At 45.9% G+C, this 24,833-nt stretch overlaps 1 protein-coding gene across 1 annotated transcript in view; it reads left to right on the top strand.

Annotated features, from left to right (window-relative positions):
* Positions 1–24,833, top strand: part of SPG7 (SPG7 matrix AAA peptidase subunit, paraplegin) — a 41,574-nt gene that overhangs the window by 13,404 nt on the left and 3,337 nt on the right. The window contains exons 6-16 of the mRNA XM_067536723.1: positions 1,639–1,741; positions 3,309–3,434; positions 4,407–4,569; positions 5,638–5,811; positions 11,745–11,869; positions 13,354–13,456; positions 14,474–14,584; positions 20,377–20,492; positions 21,723–21,879; positions 22,836–22,999; positions 24,137–24,214. Of these exons, the coding sequence (XP_067392824.1) occupies positions 1,639–1,741; positions 3,309–3,434; positions 4,407–4,569; positions 5,638–5,811; positions 11,745–11,869; positions 13,354–13,456; positions 14,474–14,584; positions 20,377–20,492; positions 21,723–21,879; positions 22,836–22,999; positions 24,137–24,214 (1,420 nt within the window). The remainder of the gene's footprint in view (positions 1–1,638; positions 1,742–3,308; positions 3,435–4,406; positions 4,570–5,637; positions 5,812–11,744; positions 11,870–13,353; positions 13,457–14,473; positions 14,585–20,376; positions 20,493–21,722; positions 21,880–22,835; positions 23,000–24,136; positions 24,215–24,833) is intronic.

The raw sequence follows: 24,833 nt of genomic DNA on the forward strand, positions 1-24,833 counted from the left end.
CAAGGAGGGTCTGTTTTCAGTGGTTGGTGGAGCAGAGGGGACCAGACCTCTTTTGCTTAACAATCGTGGCTGGCTATGGTGTGTAACTTCCTTTCCTAGAAGTTTCACCATGCATGCAAATCATACATTTTATGATTGTATTAGAAAATGCTTCATATAAAAGAGAGACCTGAATATGGTTTCATGTTGTGCTGCCAGGTCCTAGAGCTGGCAATGTGCTTGAATAAATGTTCTACGATGCAGCAGTTTGTTTTTTAGCTTTTGATCATCAGGCCTGAGAGCTTTACCTGAAATTTGTAGATTTATAATTTTTTTCCAGGCTTTTGTATACCAGCCCCAGGGTGTTTGTATTTCTGGCTCTTCTTTATTTTTCAGAGCCAGAGTTCTGCTCTGAAAAGAGACTTTTTAAACGTGATATTGTGGGGCTTCGTATTCACAGTGGCTTCAAGACCTAGAGCCTGAGCTGGTAAAGTGCTGAGTGCTGGCAACTCAAATTTGCTTCTTTCAGAGAACAGGGCATTTGGTACCTTGCAGGATCAAGCCCTCTTGTTCACTCAGTTGGCAAGTTAAATATGACTTAGCCTGCAGTGCTGGCAGTCAAGAATAAGCCTTGGATCCATGAACCTAGCTGCGTTCTTTCTGCCTCTTATTTCTCAATGTATGGTACTTGTATGCCCCCCCTCCCCCCCCATTACTGTACTACCTGAGTGCTATACAACTGTTAATGTATTCATTCTCTCAACACTCTTGAGAGGTAGGGCAGGGCTATTACTCCCATGTTACAGATGGCAAACTGAGGCACAGCGAAGCTAAGTGACTTGCTCAAGGTCACACGGGCAAGAGCAGAGACTTGAACTGGGGTCTCGTAAGTCTTAAACTATTGCCCAAACTACAGGACCATCCTTCCTCTTGCCAAAAATATTCTGCAGTGGAACTTAATGGAGAATTTTGTCGCTGATGCGGGAGGTAGAACAAACTCTGGCTTATGTGCCTTGAGCTGCATTGGAGCCGTAATGTTTGAGCCATATCCTTGTCCCCCACTCTGAGCAGCAGCACAAAGGGGCCAGAAAGCTGTCCTAACAGGGCATCTGGGAATTAGCATAGCAACCAGCATTACCACGGTATCTTCTTCTGGCATAAGAGACATGAACTTGCATTCCAGCAATCTCTGGCTCTGTAATGTCCCCTGGGGGACCATTGCCAGCCAGCATAGATTAGAGCAGCCCTGAGGTGACTCTCATTTACATGGAGAGCCAAATTGGCCCTTGGCTGCCACCTTTGCCTGTTCCCCATCAGATTCTGAGCTGATCAGGTATAGCCAGTCCATGAAGATCTAGCCCATTTGTGTTATGAGCAGATGTGACTCTGAAAGAGATTGTGGGCCAGTGCCAATTGTATTTATCTTTATCTGTGTAACTTTTTCTTATGTAATTGTTGGGTGTGTTCTATGCAAAATTAATATTTTTCACAATGTACCACTTTCTCAGTCACGCCTCTGCCCACAGCTGCACTTCTAGCCTAGCTGCCAGGACCTTTAAAGTCCAGAGAACAGATTACAGTTGGATCACATTTGCTAAATTAATACGTCTTATGGCCAATTGCTTAAATTTGTACCTGACAAGGTGTCCCTCTTTTCAGTGCCCTGTATGCCCTGGCAATGGCAGCTGTGGGTGTAGGCATATTGTGGTACATCTTCCGCCTTGCTGGGACGGCGGTAAGGGAAGGAGGATTCAGCGCCTTTGTAAGTAGCTTGGATACTGTTTTAATAGTTGTTTTAAAGCTCTTGGTTAGTCTGAATGTGTGCTGATGTGATTTCCTGCTCTTTCCCCTGGTAAAGTCAACAGAGGACGAGAATTAACTGATGCCAGACACTGTGCGGTCCTGTCATATTTTGCATCTTTTCCTGATCATCTGACTAGATTGTACAGTAACTGGTTTCATTTGAGGCCCTCTCTTTCTCTGATTGCAAGAAGGGCTGAGCTCAGTGAATTTCCAATGCAATTTGCTATGCTATTTTCAAAATTTGCTAATGAGTTGCAGCTGCAAATGGTATTTTTCGTTTTCTTCCTGCCAACAAGCTTCCCATACAGCCGTAAGTAGGCATCTCAGGGTTTTGCTAAATAACGTCTCAATTTTTAAGATATGCTCCAATTCTGGATTTCATTATGGGCTGGCCTTCCCTCTCGTCTCCCCATGCCCCACTCGCAACGTCAATCAAATCCCTTTTTCTCAATCAGCTGATGCAACTTGCATAAAGTTGTTCAGGATGTGGGAGCTGTGACTGAGGGGACTCCTGAGTGAAAGGAATGGAGACCTAAATCCCCCATTAAGGTGTTTCCCAACAGCTCTCTCCTATGCAATCTTCATCTGGCTCTGGGTGACTTTTTTTTTTTTTTTTTAATGGAGTGAAGTGTAACTGCTTGGATGGAAAGAAGTGCTTTAGAAAGCTGTGAGTGTAGGGGGGCTTTAAGGGCTAGATCCTGTCCTTGTGGAGGGGACATAATTAGCCCCTCCCTGTTTAACTCTCTTCACTTAGAGAAGCCTGCAGGTGTGAGAGCCTGAACGGCTTTAAACTTTTTTCCTTTTAATAAATTAATAAATAAATAAATTCTTAGTGGCTGTTTTCAGCAGAGCATAATAAGCAGTTACAGGAAGTGTGTTTAACTAAATTGTTGTTTTGACTGTCTTTGTTAACACGCCCCAGGAGGCTAAAATGTGGAGCCTGTTCTATTTGAGAGCCTATAGTTCGTTTCCTGGACTGTATTGAAACAGCAACTGTGGCAGCAGTGCAAGATGATTGGGGGGAAGGAGGTGTATTTATAACAGAGTGTTGAAGATAGATAACCATCAATTCATATCATTTCTCCATACTGTACCTGTAGTAACTGACCCGGCTATTCTAGGGACTAGGGTCAATATGAATTAGAGAGCAGGGGTTCTTGACATACCCTACAGACTTGAGCAGCCTGCACAGATTTTTGAATTAAATGCCGTCAGTTGTTTTATGGAGAATTGCTGCAGGTTTCCTGTCTGCCCATGCCTCATAAAATGTTGGTTAATTAAGTTGTTGAGTCACAGTACCAAGCTCCATCATCCCCGGGAGGAAACCTTCGGGCCTAGAATCAAGCTGCTCTAACAACAAGAGAGGTGGTGGGCATTGCAGTGCACTTCATATGGGAAGATCACACTCCTCTCATTCAAAAACATAAGTGTATTCCACTGCCTGATCTCGCACTGCCTCTCCCGTCCTCCCCCCATCCCTTGTCAGGACTGTGCCCTTGGAATTCACTGTGTGCTCTCCACCATAGAACCAGCTGAAAATGGCTCGCTTTACCATTGTGGAAGGGAAGTCTAGGAAAGGGATCAGCTTCAAGGATGTAGCGGGAATGCATGAGGCCAAAATGGAGGTCAAGGAATTTGTGGATTATCTGAAGGTAAGAACCTCAGATATGCTTGGTACAGACAAAGGTGGATGTGGAGGGAGCAAATCTGCCAGATAGCCCATGTGAGTGTGATGTGGTTCCAGCAATTAATGGGTTTCTTATCTGCATAAAGCCGTTGCATGCACTAGAGACAAGAGAAGGTGGAGATTCTCTCCACTAAAAGAGACTCAAGGGCTTGTGCTAGGGATGTAAATATCAGTTACAGAAGGTAACTGTTTAAAGTATTCAAATTGTATTGGTTAACCGGTTCTAATTGGTTATATTGTGTGGTCCCCCTCTACACCCCGGCACCTCCCTCAGGCCCTGGGTAGTACCCCCCAGCCTGGCTCTGTGGGGGACACCCCCCTGTCTCAGATCCATAGTCCCCAGCATTCCGCAGCAGGGCGCCCCCGCAGCTCCTGCAACAGGGCCTCGGCCCCACGCTGTCACCATGGAGATAGAGAGCCCTTGCCACTGGTTAACCGATAAGTATTAGTCTTAATGGTAAGACTAATACTTAATGGTTAACCGTTTAACCGTTTAGTGTTTTACATCCCTAGCTTGTGCCCTCCTGTCCCTTGTGAATAAGATGTCCAGTGCCTGCAATGCCTCAAGTGCACTGTAATCCCTCCTCTGTCTTTCTTCCCCCCCAAAAGAGATGAACAAAATAAGAGTGCTCTTGTGTTTAGTCTGGAGAGCAGGGTCATTCTTCTGCTTCGTTCTGTGGGGTTACTGAGCAGCCTCCATTTTAATGAGCTGACTGTCTTCCGCGGCTATGGTCAGTGACAGCAAAAGCCAGTCTCTGTGTTGTCTGGTTCCTGAGGGAGAAAGGACAGACTGCTGGTCACATGAGTTCAGAGCCAGCAGATGCTGCTGTTACCTATGTTGGGAAAAGCATCCAGTGAACTTCTGCGCAACTCTTTTTTCTTCTGGAAACACTGCTCCTGAGCCCGGATACCTGATGGAATTGTGTTGTAATTCTAGAGCCCAGAGCGCTACCTCCAGCTTGGGGCCAAAGTGCCCAAAGGTGCCTTGTTACTTGGACCACCAGGCTGTGGAAAGACCTTGTTGGCAAAGGCAGTGGCTACAGAAGCACAAGTGCCGTTCCTGGCAATGGCCGGCTCTGAGTTTGTGGAGGTGATAGGAGGTAAGTGCACTGACTGCCTGCTAGGAAGAAAAGAGAAGAAAATGTAAGTCAATCTGTGGTAGCTCACATAAGGTTGCTGCCATCTAGAGTAAGTGTTGCCTATGTCTATGACAAAGAACTGAACTCGTGATTGTCTTTGATGGGGAGTGGTTTGAGCAGGACTGAGTGTTTCTGCAGAGTATAAAATGCTTTGTCACCAGTTGACAGTGCCATTAGTACAGCTATGAGAATGTAAACTCCTTCCCTCTCTTCCATTCTTCTGTTTAGAAGAAAGTTCTTTGACCTGTTGTCTACAGCCATTCTGCATCAGAGAGTGATTTCCTCTGACTCTTCAGTAATTTTCCTTACTATCTGGTGGGGAAACTCCCATGCATCTTTGTTTCTGGTAGCATCCACACATGGCACAGGCCCAAAGAGCATTTACTCTCTAACCATCCGTTCATTGACTTCCCTCTCCTTACATATGCTTTCTTGTCTTGTCTTTCAAAAACCTAAAGCACTCCCATGGAACCTGCCCTCTTTGTACTTCTCAGTGGATTCCCAATGCATGAGTAGAACACTCTCTTTCCAAGGGGGAATGCTGGAAGGGAAGATAGCTGCCTCCAGTCCTTAAAGTACAGCCCGGGCTATGTGCAGTTCACTAACATAGCTGAGCATTTAAATTCCTAACCCTGGGAAAGGGGCAGGTGTGCCTATTCAGAGCTGGGAGTGGAGCTTTCTTAGAGCAGCTGTGCAGACTGACGTATGGAGTACAGCTGAAGAGGCAGTGTGTTCCGGTGGACAGGGACTCAGGATACCTGGGTTCTAGTCCCTAACCTAAAAGGCAACCTTGAGCAATTCATTTTGTTTCTCCTGTACCTCTTTCTCCTCTCAGCCTTTGTCTGTCTTACCTGCCAAAGTTGTAAACTCATCAGGGTGCAGGGACTGTCACTTCCTCTGTGTGTTCAGGGCCGGGGCATTGTCTCATTTGGGGCTTCTGGGTTCGACTGTATTACAGATAACTCACACGCACGGCAAGTAAGGATTGATTCTGTAACTCTCTTCATCTTATTCCTTGCCCTTCTCCAGGTCTTGGAGCTGCTCGTGTACGGAGTCTTTTCAAAGAAGCCAGGGCTCGTGCCCCGTGTATTGTGTATATTGACGAAATAGATGCCGTGGGTAAGAAACGTTCGACCAACATTTCTGGCTTCTCCAACACTGAGGAAGAGCAGACCTTAAACCAGCTGCTAGTGGAAATGGATGGTAAGTATTCCTCTCATCCAGCCAAGGATGAGGCCCTTTCTGTCGTCATAAGGACTTAACTTCTTAAACACGTATTTCCACCTCTACCAGTCATGTGGCTTTACCATTCTTCTAATGTTTAAATATTTTTGTTTTTTCCCCATTGATTTGAACTCCATTTCCCCCTCCCCTTGCCAGTGTCTCCTACTGCAGCAAGCTGCAGCTCACACAGTGCTCCCTGTCCAAGGCTGCCACCCTCTAAGCCTCTAGCTCAGGTAATGTCTCCTATAGATCCCACCCCACATGACAAGTGAAATCTTTGGCTCTTGAGCAGGGTAAAGAGAGGGACCTGGCATTGAAAGTTGAACTCTTTCACAATTCTCCGGTGTCAATGTGGCCTCACTCGGCCTTGTTCTGACATTGCACGTAGGTATATCACTCACTGAGGGTACGTCTACGCTTCAGTTAAAAACCCGCGGCGGGCCCGTTCCAGCTGACTCAGGCTCGTGAGGTTTGGGCTAAAGGGCTGTTTAGTTGGCAGTACAGACGTGGGATTGGGCTGGAGCCCGTGCTCTAGGACCCTATGAGGTCGAAGTGTCCCAGGGCTCCCGAGCCCCGAATGTCTACACTCCAATTTAAATAGTCCCTTAGCCCAAGCCTTGCGAGCCCAAGTCAGCTGGCATGGGCCAGCCGTGGGTATCTAATTGCAATGTACCTGGCGGAGTTACTTTTTTGTTCTACTTACTCCTCCTCCATCAGCTGCTGTGTTGAACCTGTGTCGAGGGCAAGCAGAAACAGCTGCATCTCTTCAACAGGAGAGCCAGGTGCTTTACACTTCATTCTTGTTTTCCCTCTTTCTCCCCCCCCCCTCCCCCTGCCTGCTCAGCCATCCCCACAAGAAACTATCTGAAGAGTCCTCTGGGACTTACTTCCCCTCACCACACCCTTTTTCCTCAGTATGCTGAAAGGCCCCATCACAGGAACAGTTCCTCTGTCCTTGGAAGACTGGACATGACTTCTCGGAGCCTGTGGTGGCTAGAGAGTAATTGGAGGTTTCTAGGAGACAGACTTCAGACTTGCTATCTGCACTTTCACTGGATGATTGGGCAAGCTCTCGTAAGAGTTTAATATAGAATTGGAAAGAGGAGATAGTCTCTGGCTACTAACAGCAATAGGACTAATACTAACATCCTTAGGCAAGCAGGTCTGGTTAGTGATAACTTTAAAGGCATATGAGACGCATGAGAGCTTGCTGCAGTGTCCGAGGCAGCATGTGCTCTAAGGATAACTTCAGCATTATTTTGCAGCCTGCTAATAAAACCAAGGTAGCATGTGTATCAGAGACTGGGCTGGAGGAGGCCAGGAGGCCAAAGAAACTCAATGCACTATGTAATTGTTTCGGCTCAGAAATGTGTCTTCCCACTGGTGATTGGATGGAGATCATTTACAGCCCTGAAGAAGTGGAGTAAAACTAGTCTGCATCAAGGGCAGAACTATGTTTTGAGGATAACATTTGGGGTTAGCCAGCCATTAAATATTGTTTAATACTTGTTACAACCTTTCCAAGACAGGTAATCTTAAAGCCTGATGGAATTTTAAATTTAGTTGTCCCAGAGGGACATAAGCAATGTAATAAATTTCCTCTGGTGTCTTCTAACTTAATCTCCTCCTTCCTGGCTTGCCTAGGAAATCTACATCTGAATCAGGGGAGACAGAACCTCAGTGTGCTAGGTGCTGTATAAACACAGAACAAAAAGACATTTGCTCCCAATGAGCTTGCAATCGAAGTATAAGACAAGAAACAGCAGATGGAGACAGACTGACAGAGGAGTACAAGGAAACAGTGAGACAGTAGGTCAGCCTGTAATGCCATGGTCTCAGCACACCAGCAGCCTAATCAGTGTCAAATTTTTAGGAGGCGTCATGGAAAAGGAGAGTTTGAATTAGTTCTGCAGATGTTTATAGCGGGCTCCTCCCAAGCATGAGGGACAGCATGAGAAAGCACGAAGGTGCTTGTTTGAAAATGTATCAGGTGGAAGATGGAGACTGATGTGGGCCACCTGGCTTAAGTCAACATCTTAATAGTGAATGAGAGATGACAGGTAGGGTGGGTAGGCCATGAAGAGTTTTGAAGGTGAAGACAGGCAGTTTATGTTTAATGCAATAGGGAAGGGGGAGCCAGTGGAGAGATGCAAAAGGAGGATAACTGAGCCTTGGTCTTACTTGGAGATTTGGCAGCAGTCGACGTTGACTTCTGTGCTTCCCTTCTGCGCGCCGTCTTCACTGCATTGCGCCACTTGAGGAGGTGGATTACCAGTGTCGACTTCCTGATCGATTGAGCAGTCAGTGTAGACCCGCACAATCGATCCAGATAAGTCAATCTGACGGCGGTGACTTTGATGCCATCAGTATAGACATACCCGTAGTCAAAGTGACAGTGTAGGAGGCTGAACTTGACAACAGCATTCTGAATGTATACAAGTGGGGTAAGATTGCATTTGTAAAGGCCAGAAAAAAAGATGTTGTGGTAACTGAGATGCAAGATGGGAATGTGGATGAGAGTTGTATCTGTATGGCTATAAATAATGTGACTTGTCAATAATTACAAGTGCAAAGTAGTACTCTTAGGAAGAGAAAATCAAAAGTCCAGCTACAAAATGAGGAATAACTAACTAGGTGTTAGTACTGCTGAGAAGAATCGGGGGGGTTTTAGTGCATCACACGTTGAGTATTAGTCAATAGTGCAATGCAGATCTAAAAAGGCCAATACAATTCTGGAGTGTATTAACAGGAGTGTCATGTAAGACACAGCAAGTAATTGTCCCACTCTACTCGACACTGGTGAGGCCTCAGCTGGATACTGTGTCTAGTTCTGGACATCACACTTTAGAAAGGATGTAGTTAAATTAGAGAGAATCTAGAGGAGAGCAACAAAAATGATAAAAAGTTTAGAAAACCTGGCCTATGAGGAAAGGCTAAAAAATCTGGGCATGTTTAATCTTGAGAAATGAAGAGTGAGGGAGGGACCTAAGGAAGTCTTCAAATATGTTAAGGAAGATGGTGATCACTTGTTCTCCATATCCGTTGAAGATAGGACAAGAAGTATTGGGCTTAATCTGCAGCAAAAGAGGTTTAGGTTAGATATTAGGAAAAGCTTTCTAGTGACGAGGGCAGTTAACTTGGAAGCCTATTTCAGAGTTTATGCTGTGGAATCCCTATAATTGGAAGTTTTTAACAACCTGTCAGGGGTGGTCTGGGTTTACTTGGTCCTTCCTCAGCGCAGAGATCTGGATTAGATGACCTCTTAAGATCCCTTCAAGCCCTATATTTCTGATTTTGTGTTCTATAGGAAAAGTCATATCTTAAAGATCATATGCAGAAAGAATCTGCACAATTTAGAGATAGTTTGGATGTGAGGACCTAAGGGATCTAAGTTGGATGCCCAGGTTATGCTCTCTATTGACAAGGAGGATGGTGGCAGGGAAGTGTGGGACAGGGTGGATTAGGAGATCTGTTTTAGCTATGCTGATTGTGAGCTGATACTAGACACCGATGAGGAGGTGTCCGTTTGGAGAGACAGTTTGGAGTAGACTTGTAGCTGAATTTGTGTTTGTGGCTGAGATTATCGGAGATGAGGTGTAGAGGAAGAAGAGAGGGGGATGAAGAACAAAGCCCCATGGAACACCCTCCTCCCCCCAAAAAAACAAAACAAACTGGAATGGGATGAGGCAGGTCCTCTGAAGGGCATACTGAAGGAGTGATTTAAGTCCAACTGAACTGGGTGAATGCAGGTTTGTGTCTTGTTAGTTTTGCTGTGCAGTTCAGAGAACGATTGTGATGTTCCTCATGCACACAGGTGACCTTGGTCTGTCAGAGCTGTGACAATGTTCTCCAAGTTCTGGGCATGCAGCAAAGGAAACATAGAGCATTGATCGGAGATGCATGGTGAATTTACAAGGAGTTGTTCAAATTGCCTGGCAATATTCGTAAATGTAAACCTTTCTGAGAACAGATATGCATTTTGAATGGTGAATTTTTTTTTAACACCAACAACTAACAGCAGAAGAGGAAGCACAATCCCTACATATCTTCTGAAATATATGACTAGATGAGACCTTTAAGGCCAAGGTCCTGTCTGCACTACGTGAACATTAGAGCCAATTACACTTTTCAGAAGCAGTTATTTGCACTGGGTCTTTGGCCAAAACCTCCCTTCTCCCAGCTCTTGTGTGGTGAGCTAGTTGTTGGCCTGACAGCTGCTCCACCCCCCTTGCCCAGTGGCTGCATTTCAGGAATGCTCTATGTGTAAGGCGGAGGTGCTCTGTTACAGTAGGAGTGGACAAAGCAGGGGACTTGTTAAATCAGTCCAATCCTCTTCACCATTTCCTCTCAGTGGTTTGTCTCACAAGTGCTGCAAACATGGAGGTTTTTCAAGTTGGATTCCCAGCACTAGCTTTAATTCACTGTCAGACTCTTAGGTGTTGCTTTCATACGCTGTTCATTGTGACTGATGCTTGTGTGGTGAGGCCAAAGCATGTTAATAGCCAGGTGACATCATGCTGGGTGGATTAGTATGGATTCAGGGCCGCTGATGTAGATTTACTGGAGCTGTATGTTTCACACTCACTCGGATCCAGACTGAAACAAGTGTGGCCGCGGCTGATGCAAGGAGGGTGGGTGCACTCAGTGGCTTTTGTTTTTGTTACAGTGGGTCTAATAATCCGACCTATTTTAAGACTCTGTCTTCCAAGCTGCAAAGCCGATGATGCACTGTACATTCTAATTCTGCCGTGTGACTAAAGCTTGTTAGCCCCCATGTGACTGCCAGTCTCTCTGCTTATTTAGCATGCTCGAAAGTGCAGTGTAATACATGACCAAAGAACGATCATGCTTCATCCTTTTCAGGCGCTTATTTAGAAGGCATCCTTTGGGGAGGAAGAACTAAAGTTTGCTGTAGAACAAGCTGCTTTTTTCGATAGGGCCAGTCCTCTGACTTACCTGTAACCTTAAACTCTCCACTGAGTTATCGTGTATTGACACATTTGGCAGCTTCGCTGTTGGGACGGGAGAGAGCCGAAACTCCCCAGGCTCGTGTTCATAAGGCTGCTTTGCTGCAGCATGTGACTTGGGAGTGAAGGAAGAGCACAGCCTGACACATCCCTTCCCCCTGGACGTTTGCTGTATGCTTTACAGCTCTTGGGGCTCTTGATGAAGTATAATAAGTTGACGCATGCCCGTAGGCATCTGAACACCTGATGGAATATAATAAGCAGTGTGGCTTGGTGCCTCAACATGGCACTTTTGCTCTCCCCTAAGTTACACAAGCAACTACCCCTTCTTGCCTTTCTCCTGCTTTTGGCACTGTGCCTTCCATGAGGCCCACACACATGAAACTATGGCTGCCAGGCTCCCTTCTTCCAAGCCCCTCCTTAAAACACACTGCTACCATGACACTTCTTACCCAATAACTCCCTTTTATCCTTATCCACGTGGAAACAAAACCCAGTGCAAATCATGGCACTGATGAGCTGTGTGTGCCGAACATTGCAGCTCCGTCACTTTTTTTGTTGCGTTCTGTCCTTCATCTGTATGTTGTTCTTGGTTTAGATTGTATGCTCTTTGGGCTTGGACTCTTTTTACACTTGTGTATAGAGCACCTGGGATGCTTTTGTTTACCAAGGGGAGCAAGGAAAGACCAAAATCCATAACCTGTTTCTAATCATACACTGACCTTCCAGAGTCCTCCCTTCACACATTACTAAAAAGAAGCCATTGTCTTCTATCTTGCCTGCCCTAAAGGATGCCACAACGGTACTGTGGCATAATACTGTAAAGCTGTGGATTAAATTCTCCGCTTCCCATCCCATCCCCTTGCGCTTCAGCAGCATGAAGCCTGCACTGGATGTTATGATATAGAAATCTTCACCATCATTTCTGCTCTTGTTTTGCTGCAGGAATGGAGACCACAGATCACGTCATAGTGTTGGCTTCTACCAATCGTGCCGACATCTTGGATGACGCTCTGATGAGACCCAGGAGGCTTGACAGACACATTTTTATTGATTTTCCCACACTCCAGGTGTGTATCCTCTCCCTCCGCCTGTGTGTGTCATTCTGGTGTGACAATACTTTACTTGGTCAGTACCTGTGCTGGCAAAGTCCAAGTTTGGCAGTAGTGGGAACAGCAATCCTATGTTGGCCAGTTTACCGCTTGTGTCCTAAGCCAGAGACCCAATATATTAATGCAGTAGCCCAATGTACTGAGGTAATAACTACATGGTATTCGTGCCTCCCTTTGCTTTAATCTGGCCTTGCTGGAGTTCTCCTTTTGTCATGGAGACAGCAGTTTCATGCATATCTGTATTCTCTCTCCATGAAACTAGGAGCTGCTTAAACTGGTTCTCTAGCCTATACTGTCTGTCTGGGCAGAGCCCGGGTTAGTAATGCACCTTCACCATTCATTCATGTGTGTTATTTCCAGCACTTAATTTGTGCTGAGGCTTGCCAGGGCTGAGCCCAGCACCTCTGGGCTTGCTGTGTCAGTTATGAAAGTTTAAAAAAAAAAAAAAAATTGCTTGAGCCCCAGCTCCTCTTTCACTACAAATTAAGACCTGGTTACCTCACTCTGTCCTGCTTGTAGTTGAATACCCACTCCCTTCCTTGCAGCCTGTTCAGTGTGTGTATCCTCCTGAACCCTGCATGCTTTCAGATCCAATTAACAGTGGGCGTCCAACGCGTTTGTTGGGCTAGGACTTGTGGAGAGTTTGGATACAGAGTCTGAAAGCAGCAATGAAGACTCACTCTTCCAGCAGAATCTCTTCCTTCCATCTGTGGCTTTACCATCATCCACAGACTTTTCATTTAAAATACCTTAAATGCCTGATACAATCTGGCACCGGAAACATGAACTGTGCAGCTGCCCTGAAGGAGGAGGGGAAAAAACCCTGGCAGCAGAGCCCATTGTTTTAAACAGGACCTCCTGGACCAGCTGAATGAGTCACTTTTTGGCCCCTTGCCAGCCCTCATCTAGCGTCGACTCCCCCCCCCCCCCCCAATCTATGAAATGGCCACATCCTGCACAGCAAGTAGGAGTGGTCTTCACTGTGGCATGGGAGGCAGTAGGCTTTCAACTTGTGAGCTCCTGATTCCTTTGCTCTGAGTGCTGTGCTGTTAAAAGAAATTTTAAAAGATCAGTGAGCGTGAAAGTTGGGAGGGGGGAGAGTTCCCCTTGGAGAGAGGACCTGGTGACTTGTTGTAAGCCTCCGAACATCTGTCCTGAATTTGAAAGCTCTCTGTGTGTTACTGGTGAAACTAAAACTGGTAAATACTTGAATGGGGATCAAAGCAGGGCATCTCTGCCCTCTTGTGGCTGTGTCCTCATCACAGCTTTCACAATGCCAGTCTCTTGTGCGTCCTACCTCCACCTTCCCAAAGATGCTTCTTGCTGTCTTGTATGATGGGGGTACATTTACCCCCCCTTCTCACCTCCAGGTGATGGGGGTGCCATGGTACTGGGCTGGTGCACTAACCCTTCCATGCAAACGCTCTTCCTTTTCATCACAGGAGAGACGAGAGATCTTTGAACAGCACCTGAAGAGTTTGAAACTGACCCAGGCTGGCAGCTTCTATTCCCAGCGCCTTGCTGAGCTCACCCCAGGGTTCAGTGGTATGAGACATGCTTGTTTCTGAGGCAGGGGTCGAGAATCTGTAAGGCTTTCCTTGGTTGTAAACTCAAGGGTTGGTCGGTCGCACCATCCTTTACAATGTGTATTGGTGGGAATGGTTTTAGTCTCTCGTGTTGAAATGCTGAGAACCCACACGGACTCTCTTGGAAACAAATGTGTTTGTGGATGAGCAACTGTTTGTTTCGCTCCCTAGACATTTTGGGCATCCAGCTGTTTTCTGCCTCGTTGGTGGGATTGGTGGGATGGGGGGAGCCGTTACAGTGCTCGTGACCAAGATTCCCGTGGGAAAGAGCGGTTGCTTTTGCTCTTCCTGATTGCTATTGAGACGCTGCCCCTCAGAGCATTAAGATGAGGAAGGACTTGTAAATCAGTAAACACTTGAACAAAAAATAATTCCTTGCTGGGTAGAAACCAGTAGAGCAGGGTAAAATCAAGCTGCTCCCCACATTCCTGCACCCTGAAACTTTTAGGGCTAGCTTCCTGGAGCAGAACTTCTGACCACGGGGCTCCAAGGCGTTTGTTTGTGTAGTGCCTGGAATACCCTTGCTGGGTTTCCCCTCTAACAGGCCCCAGCACACTGCCTCTGCTGTGACTTCTTGCAGCAGCTCTTCCCCCCGCCATCACTTGCGCGCACACAAACTCAGAACAGATGTTTTCTCTCCTGTGGAGAAGTTTGCGTGGTTGCTGTAAGAACAACGCAGGGCCCGTGCCAGTCTGACTGCCCACAACATTACTCTGTTCCTGAGAGCCAGCTCGGGCTTTAGCCCTCCTAACTGATTGCTGAACTCCCTCCTGTGCGGCAGCCCGGTGCTGATTGCCTGGCTGTGGTGTTTAAATCTAACATAACGCAAACAGAGTGTGCTCTCTCTTCCCAGGGAACAAAGGGAGCTGGTGATTCAGGTGTATTTCATTTCCATAGAGCCTCCTGCCTTTTCTATCCTGTGCTCTTTGTCCCTCATTACGAAAAATAGGCATGCTTTGTTAACTCTTATCTGTAGGCGCTGACATAGCAAACATCTGTAACGAGGCTGCTCTTCATGCCGCCAGGGAGGGATATAAATCCATTGATACTTTCAACTTTGAATATGCTGTGGAGAGAGTCATTGCAGGTAAGAAGCCCTGGTCTTTTCTAATACTTTCTAATGCCTCCATGGTGCTTGTCATGCCTTTTGGAACATGGTTCTTTAGCGGGCAGAGTTCTAGCAAGACAGACAGTTCTGACTATTCTCTCCCCTTAGGAATTCCCTTGGGAATCCTGCAGCTGCAGAATTGTGCTTTAGAATCTAAGCATTCATTTAAACAAATGGTTTTAGCCCTTAGGGTGCAGAGAACTTTCCAAACATGAGCCCAAACGTGAGCTGGGTTCTAGTGGACTAAGTGGGGGTGAACTCTAGAACTGAGGAGCCCTTGCAGAGCCCATCCTGCCAGCAATCCCTGTTGTCTGTGCTGGGGAGCTCCAGTGCAAGCACTTCACTGTGCTACTATATCACAGGGGGGGACAAGCTCTCATATAACCAGATCCCAAACCCTGGAGGACTTCACTGGTTAAAACAAGCCCCTTGAGTTCCATTGGGAAGCTAGTGCAGATCATGGAGCACTGGCCTAATCTTAATAGTTTCCCTGCTGATCATTTTGTAGCAGAAATACCCGAATAACACTTTTATTGCACATTCCCAAGCCAACTCCCTGCCTTCCCAGGTGCCAGAGTCACAACTGTCCTCCAATAAGCTGATTAAATGTCATGCTTCCCTCCCCAACCAAAAACTCCTACGATGTAAGTTATGCATTTTTAATATAAGCTGTAGCACACTGAAAATTTGGAAGCAGAGTAAGTTTAATATCAAAATAGGCTAGGGGCTACACTGTACTAACTGTAATATTCCTTTTTAATTCTGGAAAAACCTCTTTGAATTTACCTGAAACTGCCAAAGAATTTTGAGTCTGCTGCACTAGCATGCTGCAGAATTTCGGTCCAGTCTGCTGCAGAGCACGCAGGTTGTTGATTATGAGAATGCAAACATTTGGCTACCTATGGAGTACAATGCCACTATAAGAGGTGTGATACTGGACACACAGAAAAGGCTGTATGCTTGTCTAGTGAGGTGCTCTGCCTAATGGTTATGGTTCATGGGCCAGAACATTTGTATTGAGTCAGCTGTTTCCTCATTCGGAGTTGGTCTTGTTTTATTATAAGGTGCTTAGATGCCCATAAATAAGATGCCCTCTGAACCACTGGTTCTCACCCTTTCCAGACTACTATATCCTTTTCAGGAGGCTGATTTGTCTTGTGTACCCAAACTTTCACCTCACTTAAAAACTGCTAGCTTACAAAATGAGACATAAAAATGCAAGTGTCACAACATACTATTACTGACAAATTACTTTCTTATTTTTACCATATAATTCTAAAATAAATTGTGATCCCAGGTTGAGAAACTGAATAGTACATAGAGCAGTATAAACCAAGTCATTGTATGAAATTTTAGTTTGTACTGACCTCGCTAGTGCTTTTCATGTAGTCTGTTGTAAAACTAGGCAAATACCTAGATGAGTTGACATACGCCCGGAAGACCTCTGTGGACCCCCAGGGGAATACGGACCCCAGTTAAAAAACCCTTAGTTAAGATGTTTAGAAAAGTGGATGTCTACACTGCAGACTGAAGTCAATCTTCTTTAAATCGATTTTCACCCGCCAAATTTTAGAAATCGCGGGAGCATGATCACACTTTGCTCCTTGCACCAGGCTCTTGCGTCCCCTCTCGCCATGCTTGGGTCAACGTTCAAAGCAGTGCACCGTGAGTAGCTACCCCACAGTGCAACTAGCCACAGAAGATTTTGGGAAGCTTGTCATCCTCCCATGATGCAACATGCTCCCTCCTCCCCACCCCCTTCTTGTCCCAAACAAACTGCAAATGCTTTTTCGTGCCTTTTTCTGTGTCGCGCACACGCCGTTGCCAGAGAAAAATAGTGCAGAGCTGAGCGGGCTCCATCATTGCGGGAATCACAAATACCACACGGCTTATCCTGCAGTATTTTCAAAGGCGAGAGAGGAGATGCAGCATGGAAAATCATGATGTTACTGAGGCCATCCTGCTAGAATCCATAAAGCGGAACAATTCCTGTGTGCTGCAGGCTGTCACACATCATCTTCAGTCTGTGGCGCGCCGGTTCTGGTCCCAGGAAACAAGCATAGATTGGTGGGATTGCATCGTTCTGAAGGTGTGGGATGATGAGCAGTGGCTGCAGAACTTTCCTATGTGAAAGGCCACTTTCTTTGAACTTTGTGCAGAGCTGTCCCAAGCCCTGAAGCCCGTGAATGCTCAATTGAGACCAGCTTTGACAGCGGAGAAGCGAGTGGTCATTGCTTTGTGGAAGCTGGCAACCCCAGACTGCTACCAGTCAGTGGGAATCAATTCGGAGTCGGTAAATCCACCGTTGGAGCTGCTGTGATGCAAGTGTGCAGGGCCATTAATAGACTTCAGCTAAGAAGGGTAGTGACTTTGGGAAACATGGAGGACATACTGGACAGGTTTGCTGCAATCGGGTTCCCAAACTGTGGTGGGGCAATAGATGGCACGCATATCCCTATCCTAGCACCTGACCACCTTGCCACAGAGTATATAAACCAGAAGGGATACTTCTCAGTGGTGTTGCAGGCCCTTGTGGCTCACGGGACATTTCACTGACATGAAGGTGGAGTGGTTTGGAAAGGTGCATGACACACGCATCTTTAGGAACTCGGCGGTCTTTTTTCAATAAGATTCAGGTGGGCACTTTCTTCCCTGGCCAAAAAATAAACATTGGGGTGTGGAAATGCCAATAGTGATGCTGAGGGATTCTGCCTACCCCTTGCTCCCTTGGCTAATGAAGCCCTACACCAGACACCTGGACAGCGAGAAGGAGCATTTCAATAACAGGCTCAGCAGGTGCAGAATGGTGGTGAAATGTGCATTTGGCCATTTAAAAGCCAGATGGAGATGTCTGCTTACTGGGCTTGACATTGGTGAAAAGAACGTCCCATCAGTTATATCTGTGTGCTGTGTGCTCCATAATTTGTGTGAAACAAAGGGGGACAAGTTCCTCCAGAGTTGGGCCGTGGAGTCTGGTAGGCTGGCTGCAAATTTTGAGCAGCCAGATTCCAGCACCACGCTCAGAGCTAACCGTGGAGCGCTTTGGCTTTGGGAAGCATTGAAAAACTGGTTTTGCAATGAACTGCACTAATGTATGTCTGTGCTGTGCCTTTATTTCCCATCCCCCACCATCACTTCGGTGCCTGGGCCGCCCCCCCCCCAAGCTATGAAATTCAAAATTTCCCGGGGCTTGAGGGGAGGAACTATTTCCTGTGTACATGGCCATATTACAGCAGAGCATGAATGTCCAGAGCAGTCACAGCAGGGCATTATGGGATAGCTCCCAGAGGCCAATGGCGTCGATTTACATTGCGCTCTGCCTACACTGATGGAAATTTGACCCATGGAATTCGAATTCAGCGCTACGCCACTTGCAGAGGTGGTTTTATTGGGTCGACTTTTTACCACGCTTTAAATCAACGGAATTTACGTACTAGTGGAGATGCATACTTTAGAGGGTTGATGTAAGCGGCGTTATGTTGACCTCCATTGCCAGTGTAGACCAGGCCTAAGAATTACAGGAGACTATTTACAATTTCACCTACTCTGAGCATTCTGGGTAATTCTGTGCACACTTGCACAAAGTCAGACAGCGGGCTGCTTAGCAGCGCTCGAGTGGCCAATGAAGGTCCTTCTGAGTTGCTCTGCGAAGAAATAAACTAGCAAAGGCCCATGCTTGTTTCAGCTTCCCTATGGTGGAGCTACTGCCTCAGCTGGAGCAAATGCCAGCCTCCTTAAGGAAGTGACTTAATTGGGTTTTCCATTGGAGGTCACCCTTGCCTTGCTTTCCCCAGTCACTCCCAAAATGTTGTCCTCATTCTCATGTAATTTGATTATTTTTAACTAAGGTCAGTGTTGCAAGTCTGAGCTCACAAGGTTTTTGAATCACTGAAGAAACGAGTTTTATTAACCAGCAGGACTGTAGCTCTTTGGACTAGGGGAGTGTGGGGCCTTCAAGCAACTGCCAAGCACAGAAATACTTAATGGTGCTGCTGCCATGTTAACCATCCACACACAACATCATTGCTGGACTTCCTGGAAAAGGGAGGGCAGCATCCCCCGGTTTTTACTGCAAGTGTCTTGTTTTAAGAAGAGTGGTGTTAAATCAAGGGAAGTGACTTAGCAGGTGCTGAAAGCTGTGTTAGCCTTAAACCCTTTGCTGTAACAATGGAGAAGGGTAAAGGCATTTCTCGAATGCTAGTCACTGCCATGGCTCCAAGCCTGGAAATGAGACCGGTCTGTAAGTCTTGTCTCCTGGGAACGAGAGAGGGAATGTATTGAGCAGATGGAGCAGGGTCTAATAGGCACCCTTTGGAGGATGCCAGTAGAGAAACCGGCTGTGCCTTTGATGGAGCCAGCTTGTACCCTTGGCTGCCTATGGAACCCCACTAGTGCTGCATTGGAGCAGCATCCTAGGCACTTCCATCTCCTAAACAGAGTAAACACAAGCCCTTGGGGGATTCTCCTGGACGAGGCTGGCTTTATTCAAGGGAAAAAGCAATTATGCAGGAACATTCTGTGCTATTGCAAAGAGTTTCATACAGTCCCTCTCCCTGGTGAGTTGACAAGGAAATGCTTCTAGAATTAAATAATAATAATAATAACCCAACCTGTATTAAAAGAAGATTAAGGGACTGACCTTATTCTGATTAAAATGAACGCCATTCTGATTTGATTCTGCTGTTCCAATCTCCATCATGCCTTGTGCGGCATAGCCCTTGCTGGGGTCTCTGGGCAGTGATTGTTCAAAACATACTTGAATGTAATATGCAATTTCTTTGTGGAATAAGGCACTTGACTTTCTATTAACATTACATTTTAATCGGTGTTAATCTTAATGCACAGTTGCAGTGGAGTTCTTGATTCCAGTACTCTTCAGTTAACATATTTTCTGTGCATATGCTAAAAGTTTGACTTCCATTCAGCTTCTTTTCCATATCCTCCCAGATTACAAGGACTTGGACTGTTCCTTTTTTGTATAACCAGAATGGAAAACTTGTCCCCAGATTACAAGGACTTGGACTGTTCCATGTATAACCAGAATAAAATTTCTAAAATGCGCAATCTTGGTCTTGCACTATTTTAATGTTCCTAATAAACTGAATCCTCTGATGGGGACTCTCTTCAGTTATAGATGTTTCCAATATAAACATCTTGCATTTTTGTGATGTCTCCTATCTAAGGAGGTCAAGGGTCTTACAGCCAAACTAAGCCTCAGAACACTTCTGCCAGCTAAATGGGTATCTTCATCTTGCAGATGGGGGAACTGAGGCACAGAAAAGTGAGTTGGGAGTTGGCCAAGGTTACAGAGAGTGTAAGAACCTAGAGCCCAGATTTGAATCCTAGGCCTGTGCTTTAATCATTAGACAGCTGGAAATGCATTTTAATAGGCTATCTTGATTCAGCCTTTTGAAAAGAGAGAATAAGCGATCTCTGCTGAAAATGTCTCATGCTTCAGTTCAGTGCGGAATGAAACAGCCTACACTTCCAGCTGAACTCTTCCAAAATCAGATTTATAATAGACACAGTCATGTGGTTAACTATCAGGGTGATAGAGGGCATCTCTTTAACAGCACATAATTGAAGCGGTGTTGCTTTTTCCATCTGGACGAGGTGGCAGGGCAGGCGAAACTAATGAGCTCAATAACTGTTACACTGCACACTTGGCTGGCTTGTACAGTGAGTTGGAAAAGAGAGTGAACTCTAAGCTGGTGACAGGTGTAAGCCAGGAACACATTTTCCCGACTGAAGCTCTCTCCCTGCTTCTCCAGGCACTGCCAAAAAGAGTAAGATCCTGTCGCAGAAGGAGCGGAGTATAGTGGCGTTCCATGAATCAGGCCATGCGTTGGTCGGCTGGCTGCTGGAGCACACAGAGGCTGTGATGAAGGTAATCTAGCTGTCGGCTATGAATTAATAACACAGCTCAATGCAGGGATGGGGAGAGGGTCCTTTTGGATTCCAGTCTAATGTATGCTGATGATACTGCAACATGTGCTTAAACTCTGCTGCATCATCTCACCACTTGTGAACTTGGTTACAATAACACTGTAGTAGCACAGCCAAGTGTACTATTAGGAAATCCATTATCAAACTCCATTAATAATGGTGGTGGATTGCATTTTGTGCTGCTAATCTAAGTCATCATCTTTAGCCATCGTCTTACATTTAAAAGCTGTACTGGATGTTCTCAGAGACTGTAGTGTTCCCTATGCACACTTAAGAGAACTAAAAGCTGCCTACAATTGCTCCTTGATTCATATACCCCTCCCAGATGCAGTGTATGCACATGCAAGACCATGCTTTATCTTCCTCTCACAGAGATGGCTTGCCGGCATGTTAGAAAGCTACCGATCAGGTCATTGTGTGTGACTCTGGTTTGAAGGGACAGTTTTTGAGACTGGACTTGTGAGTTGGCCTGCCTCAAGAGGCACTCCATAGCACAGGGCTTCCTTACAGAACTGCGGGGTTGTATTCTCCCCTCCCGTCCCCCTCTTTCCTCCCCCCGCCCCCATGCAAAAAAGTCTGAACACTGGAATAAAGTATTTCACAATAGTAGAGTTTTGTTTTTGTTACATTAGCACTACACCCATCCTAAATTGTCTGTTGTGTAGTGTTGCTGTGCACTGTTAAATGATTACTGTGCTTCCAACAAGTGGTGTCTGCATTTAAATGACCGTACTGTTTAATATAGAGCCAATTTTTGCTTGCCTTATGACTCTGGTAATCCCATTAACTTCAACAATGTGGAGTTGAATTTGGTTGATGGTCTCAAAAATCACTTTGGGATCCTGGAGGTTCGCTGGCTAGTTGACTGCTACCCTAAGAGTGACTTCCATGCCTCACTCCTCTCTCTGTAATGTCAGAAGGCACAATCAAGAAGGCAAATCTTCAGTGTGGGAATGCTGTCAGGGGACATTAGGTCACTTTTTTTGGTCTCCTGTGCCTGTGAAGAAGCTGTGGCAGTGCTGAGGTTCCTTCACACAAGTGCCCCCCATAACTTCTCACAAACCCAAGGTTAAATAGAGAATCTAAATATCTTCCTCTTCCGCTCCCTGCATGGATTCTATTTTGTAGCCCTTGGTGTCTGAAATTGGCAGAGACTGTTTGTGTGTTGCAGATTTCCATAGCCCCTCGAACAAACGCTGCCCTGGGATTTACTCAGATACTCCCGAAGGATCAGTACCTCTTCACCAAAGAGCAGCTGTTTGAGAGGATGTGCATGGCGCTGGGAGGGAGAGTGTCTGAAGCCATCACCTTTAACAAAGTCACAACGGGTAAGAAGCCAGAACCTTGCACAGGTGGGCCCATGTGAGGTGCCAGGTTACATAGAAGGAATATTGCTGTCTGAGTCGTTGGCTTTCAGTGCATGTTGGCTTGTAAGGAGCTGTTCTGTAGAGACACTCCTGTACAGCATTGTAGATCCTCAGCTGCCTGCCCTAATAACACCAACTGGAGAAAGTCAGGGTGGGGAAGAAAGAGGCTTTATCTCCAGTGTCATTGTCTTAAAGAAGATTGTGAGGGAAAGCAGCATTAATCATTGAAATCCAAGTGAAGAGAGTGGTTTTCACAAGTGGTCAGCATTGGCTGAACTCTGTTCACATTGCAGCTAACCGCGAACCTCCCATTGACCTGGATGGGAGCAGAGCTAGGCCATCTCTGAGCAGTCTTGACATTCCCACCTTGAAGAGTTATGCTGTGTACCAAGAACCTCACTGTTTTCTCTCTAGTCTCTGAAGTAGTTCGCAGGATGTTTAGAAAGCCTGACCCTGATTCTGTGCTTACCCCTGTTTCCTGATGGTGATCTGAGCAGCAGGTATATCTGCCGAGTGGGGTGAAATGTTGAATGAGTTTTTTGATCGTGGGTTTGTCCTTGTTGGTGTGTAGGTCATCTCTTCCTAACTGAAATGCCAGCCTGCTGCCTGAGTTACTTCTAGAGGTTCTGGCTGCAGCATGCTGTAGGGATGAGGGGCCTAGCACTTTCCTTTCTTTTAATGAATGGGGTGAAATACTGTATTTTCAAACTTGGAAGATGGAGTGAGAGACTGCATTGTAGGAGCTGTCAGGCTTAGTTAGTAAATTCAGTGATTGGGATGGGCTGTTCAACTACACAGGTCCTTACAGCTCTGAATTCCCGATTTGCAGAGTGGATTGTGTGCTAGAGGTGCACCAGTTGCTATGCCTGCCAGCTCTGTGATCCAATGCTGAGTTCCTGTTTCCCTGTCTCACTCAGGAGCAGAAGATGACCTGAGGAAGGTGACCAAGATAGCCTATTCGATGGTGAAGCAGTATGGAATGGTGCCCAGCATTGGGCATCTTTCTTTCCCAGAGTTGGAGAGCACCCTCGGGGTTGGTCAGCGCCCCTTCAGCCAGGGGCTTCAGCAAATGATGGACCATGTAAGTCTCTGTCCTGGCAGCTTCCCTTTTGTTCTTTGCTTCTCTCACTTCATTTAAAAAACCGAATTGCAAATAAAACTTGCAGCCCAGTTTTTTGTAGTCACTGGCCGTTTAGAGGTAAATGTCTTGAAGCCAGCACTGGTTTGTTCTGTATCCGCTTGTTAGAAACATTCACTGAGTCACTAACAGGCAAAATCCTGTGAAGCTGTAACTTCTGTACCAGTCATGCTGCTGCCTGGAACCTCGGTTAGTTGCCATAAAATAGGTTGCAATGTGTAAAAACTTAATCTGTGCAGAGAGCTGCAGGCATAATTTCAACTTGACGTGGTTCTTAAATGATGGGGAAGAGAAAGGGGTGGGATGATGAGGTGTGACTGTGACTAACTTTGTGAGGGTAGAGTGGGAAACAAAATAAGGATTGGGTGATTGTGGGATTGAGAGTAGAAGCCTGGATAGGGAAAGATCCTGTGATTATCTGAGTGTATCCACCCCCTTAACATTCATATGAATAAACAGTACTGAGTGGTGTCTGGATAGCTAAAAATCTCAAGTATAGACTTTTTATTTCTTAGGTTTCTAGATCTCTTGGATACCCTGGATGAGGGATAGAGCAGGTGTTTATAGTAGGGCTGTTTGAAAACTTTCCAGTGACACTGTTTTTAAAAAGAAAATTGTTTTTGACAAAACTTAACTGTTTTGTGAGAAGTGTCTGCTTTCTCCACACAGTATTGATGCTTGAAAAACCAAACACTTGAAAACTGAAAAGTTGTGATTCAGAAATGCTGCTGTGATGCATCATGGGAATTACAGTTCAGCTGCTTTATGCTCCCATTCTCCTCTATGGCCAGGTTCCCATCTCCCATGATGCCCCACAACTGGGGACTCACTTACCTGATGCACTGTGAGAGCTCATCAAGAGAGTAGACTGGTTTTTGGCAAAAAATCTTTTGTTTTCTCTCTTCGAACAAAAAATCAAACTTTTCCATGGGGAGGGGCACAGGACTTTCTGACTAGCCTCTGTTTGTAAATCATGTTCCTAGGTACAGCTCATCATTTATCTGAACATAGTGTTCACTTGTATTTGTCTATGCTCCAAGTCTCTCTTCCATTATCATCATCTCTCACTTCTCTTCCCAGGAAGCAAAAGTGCTGGTGGCTCAAGCATATAGGATCACTGAGAAACTCTTACTGGACAACCGGGACAAACTGCAAATGGTATGGACTTCACTGGTGATTCTGGCATCATTGCAGCCACCAGTTTCTTGCTTGCTAGAGTCCTGGGGCGTGGTGGGGTTACTGTCAGGAAGCAGTGTTTCTGTGCTTATCTTCCAGCCTTGAGAAACAGAGAGAGAGAGAACACGAACTGTGCTTACCCCATGGCCGGACTGAGTATGGACACCTTTGAGTCTTAACCTTCAGGGTGGGGTGGGGGTGGGGGGGGTGTATGTGTGTGTGTGTTGGACACCTTTGAGTCTTACCTTTGGGAGTCTGTGACCAGCCAACCTCTGAAACCAAAGTATTGTTTACTTTTTAACAGCAGGAAAAAGTCCTTTTAGGAAAAAAGGTCTTCAATACAACTGTCTACACACATCTGTCTTACCTAACTGCTTACATATCCAATGGAAACGTGTATTCCTTTTTTAAACTGGCCACAGCTCTTTTGATCTCCTGTGTTTCTGGGCCTTTTTCTGCCTTGACGTTGTCTCAACGACTTTCTAGTGTTTGCTGAGAAGTGGCTTATCCTGAGCCATTCTTTCTCCATCCTGCTTATTTTTCCCAACACCCTTAGCTTAGCAACACCTTTTGTACTTGGAATGCTGAGTGGGGTTGTTCT

Source organism: Emydura macquarii, unplaced genomic scaffold, assembly GCF_026122565.2.
Source record: "Emydura macquarii macquarii isolate MOO-44397 ecotype Brisbane River unplaced genomic scaffold, CSIRO-AGI_Emac_v2 contig_3647, whole genome shotgun sequence".
NCBI lineage: Eukaryota > Metazoa > Chordata > Testudines > Chelidae > Emydura > Emydura macquarii.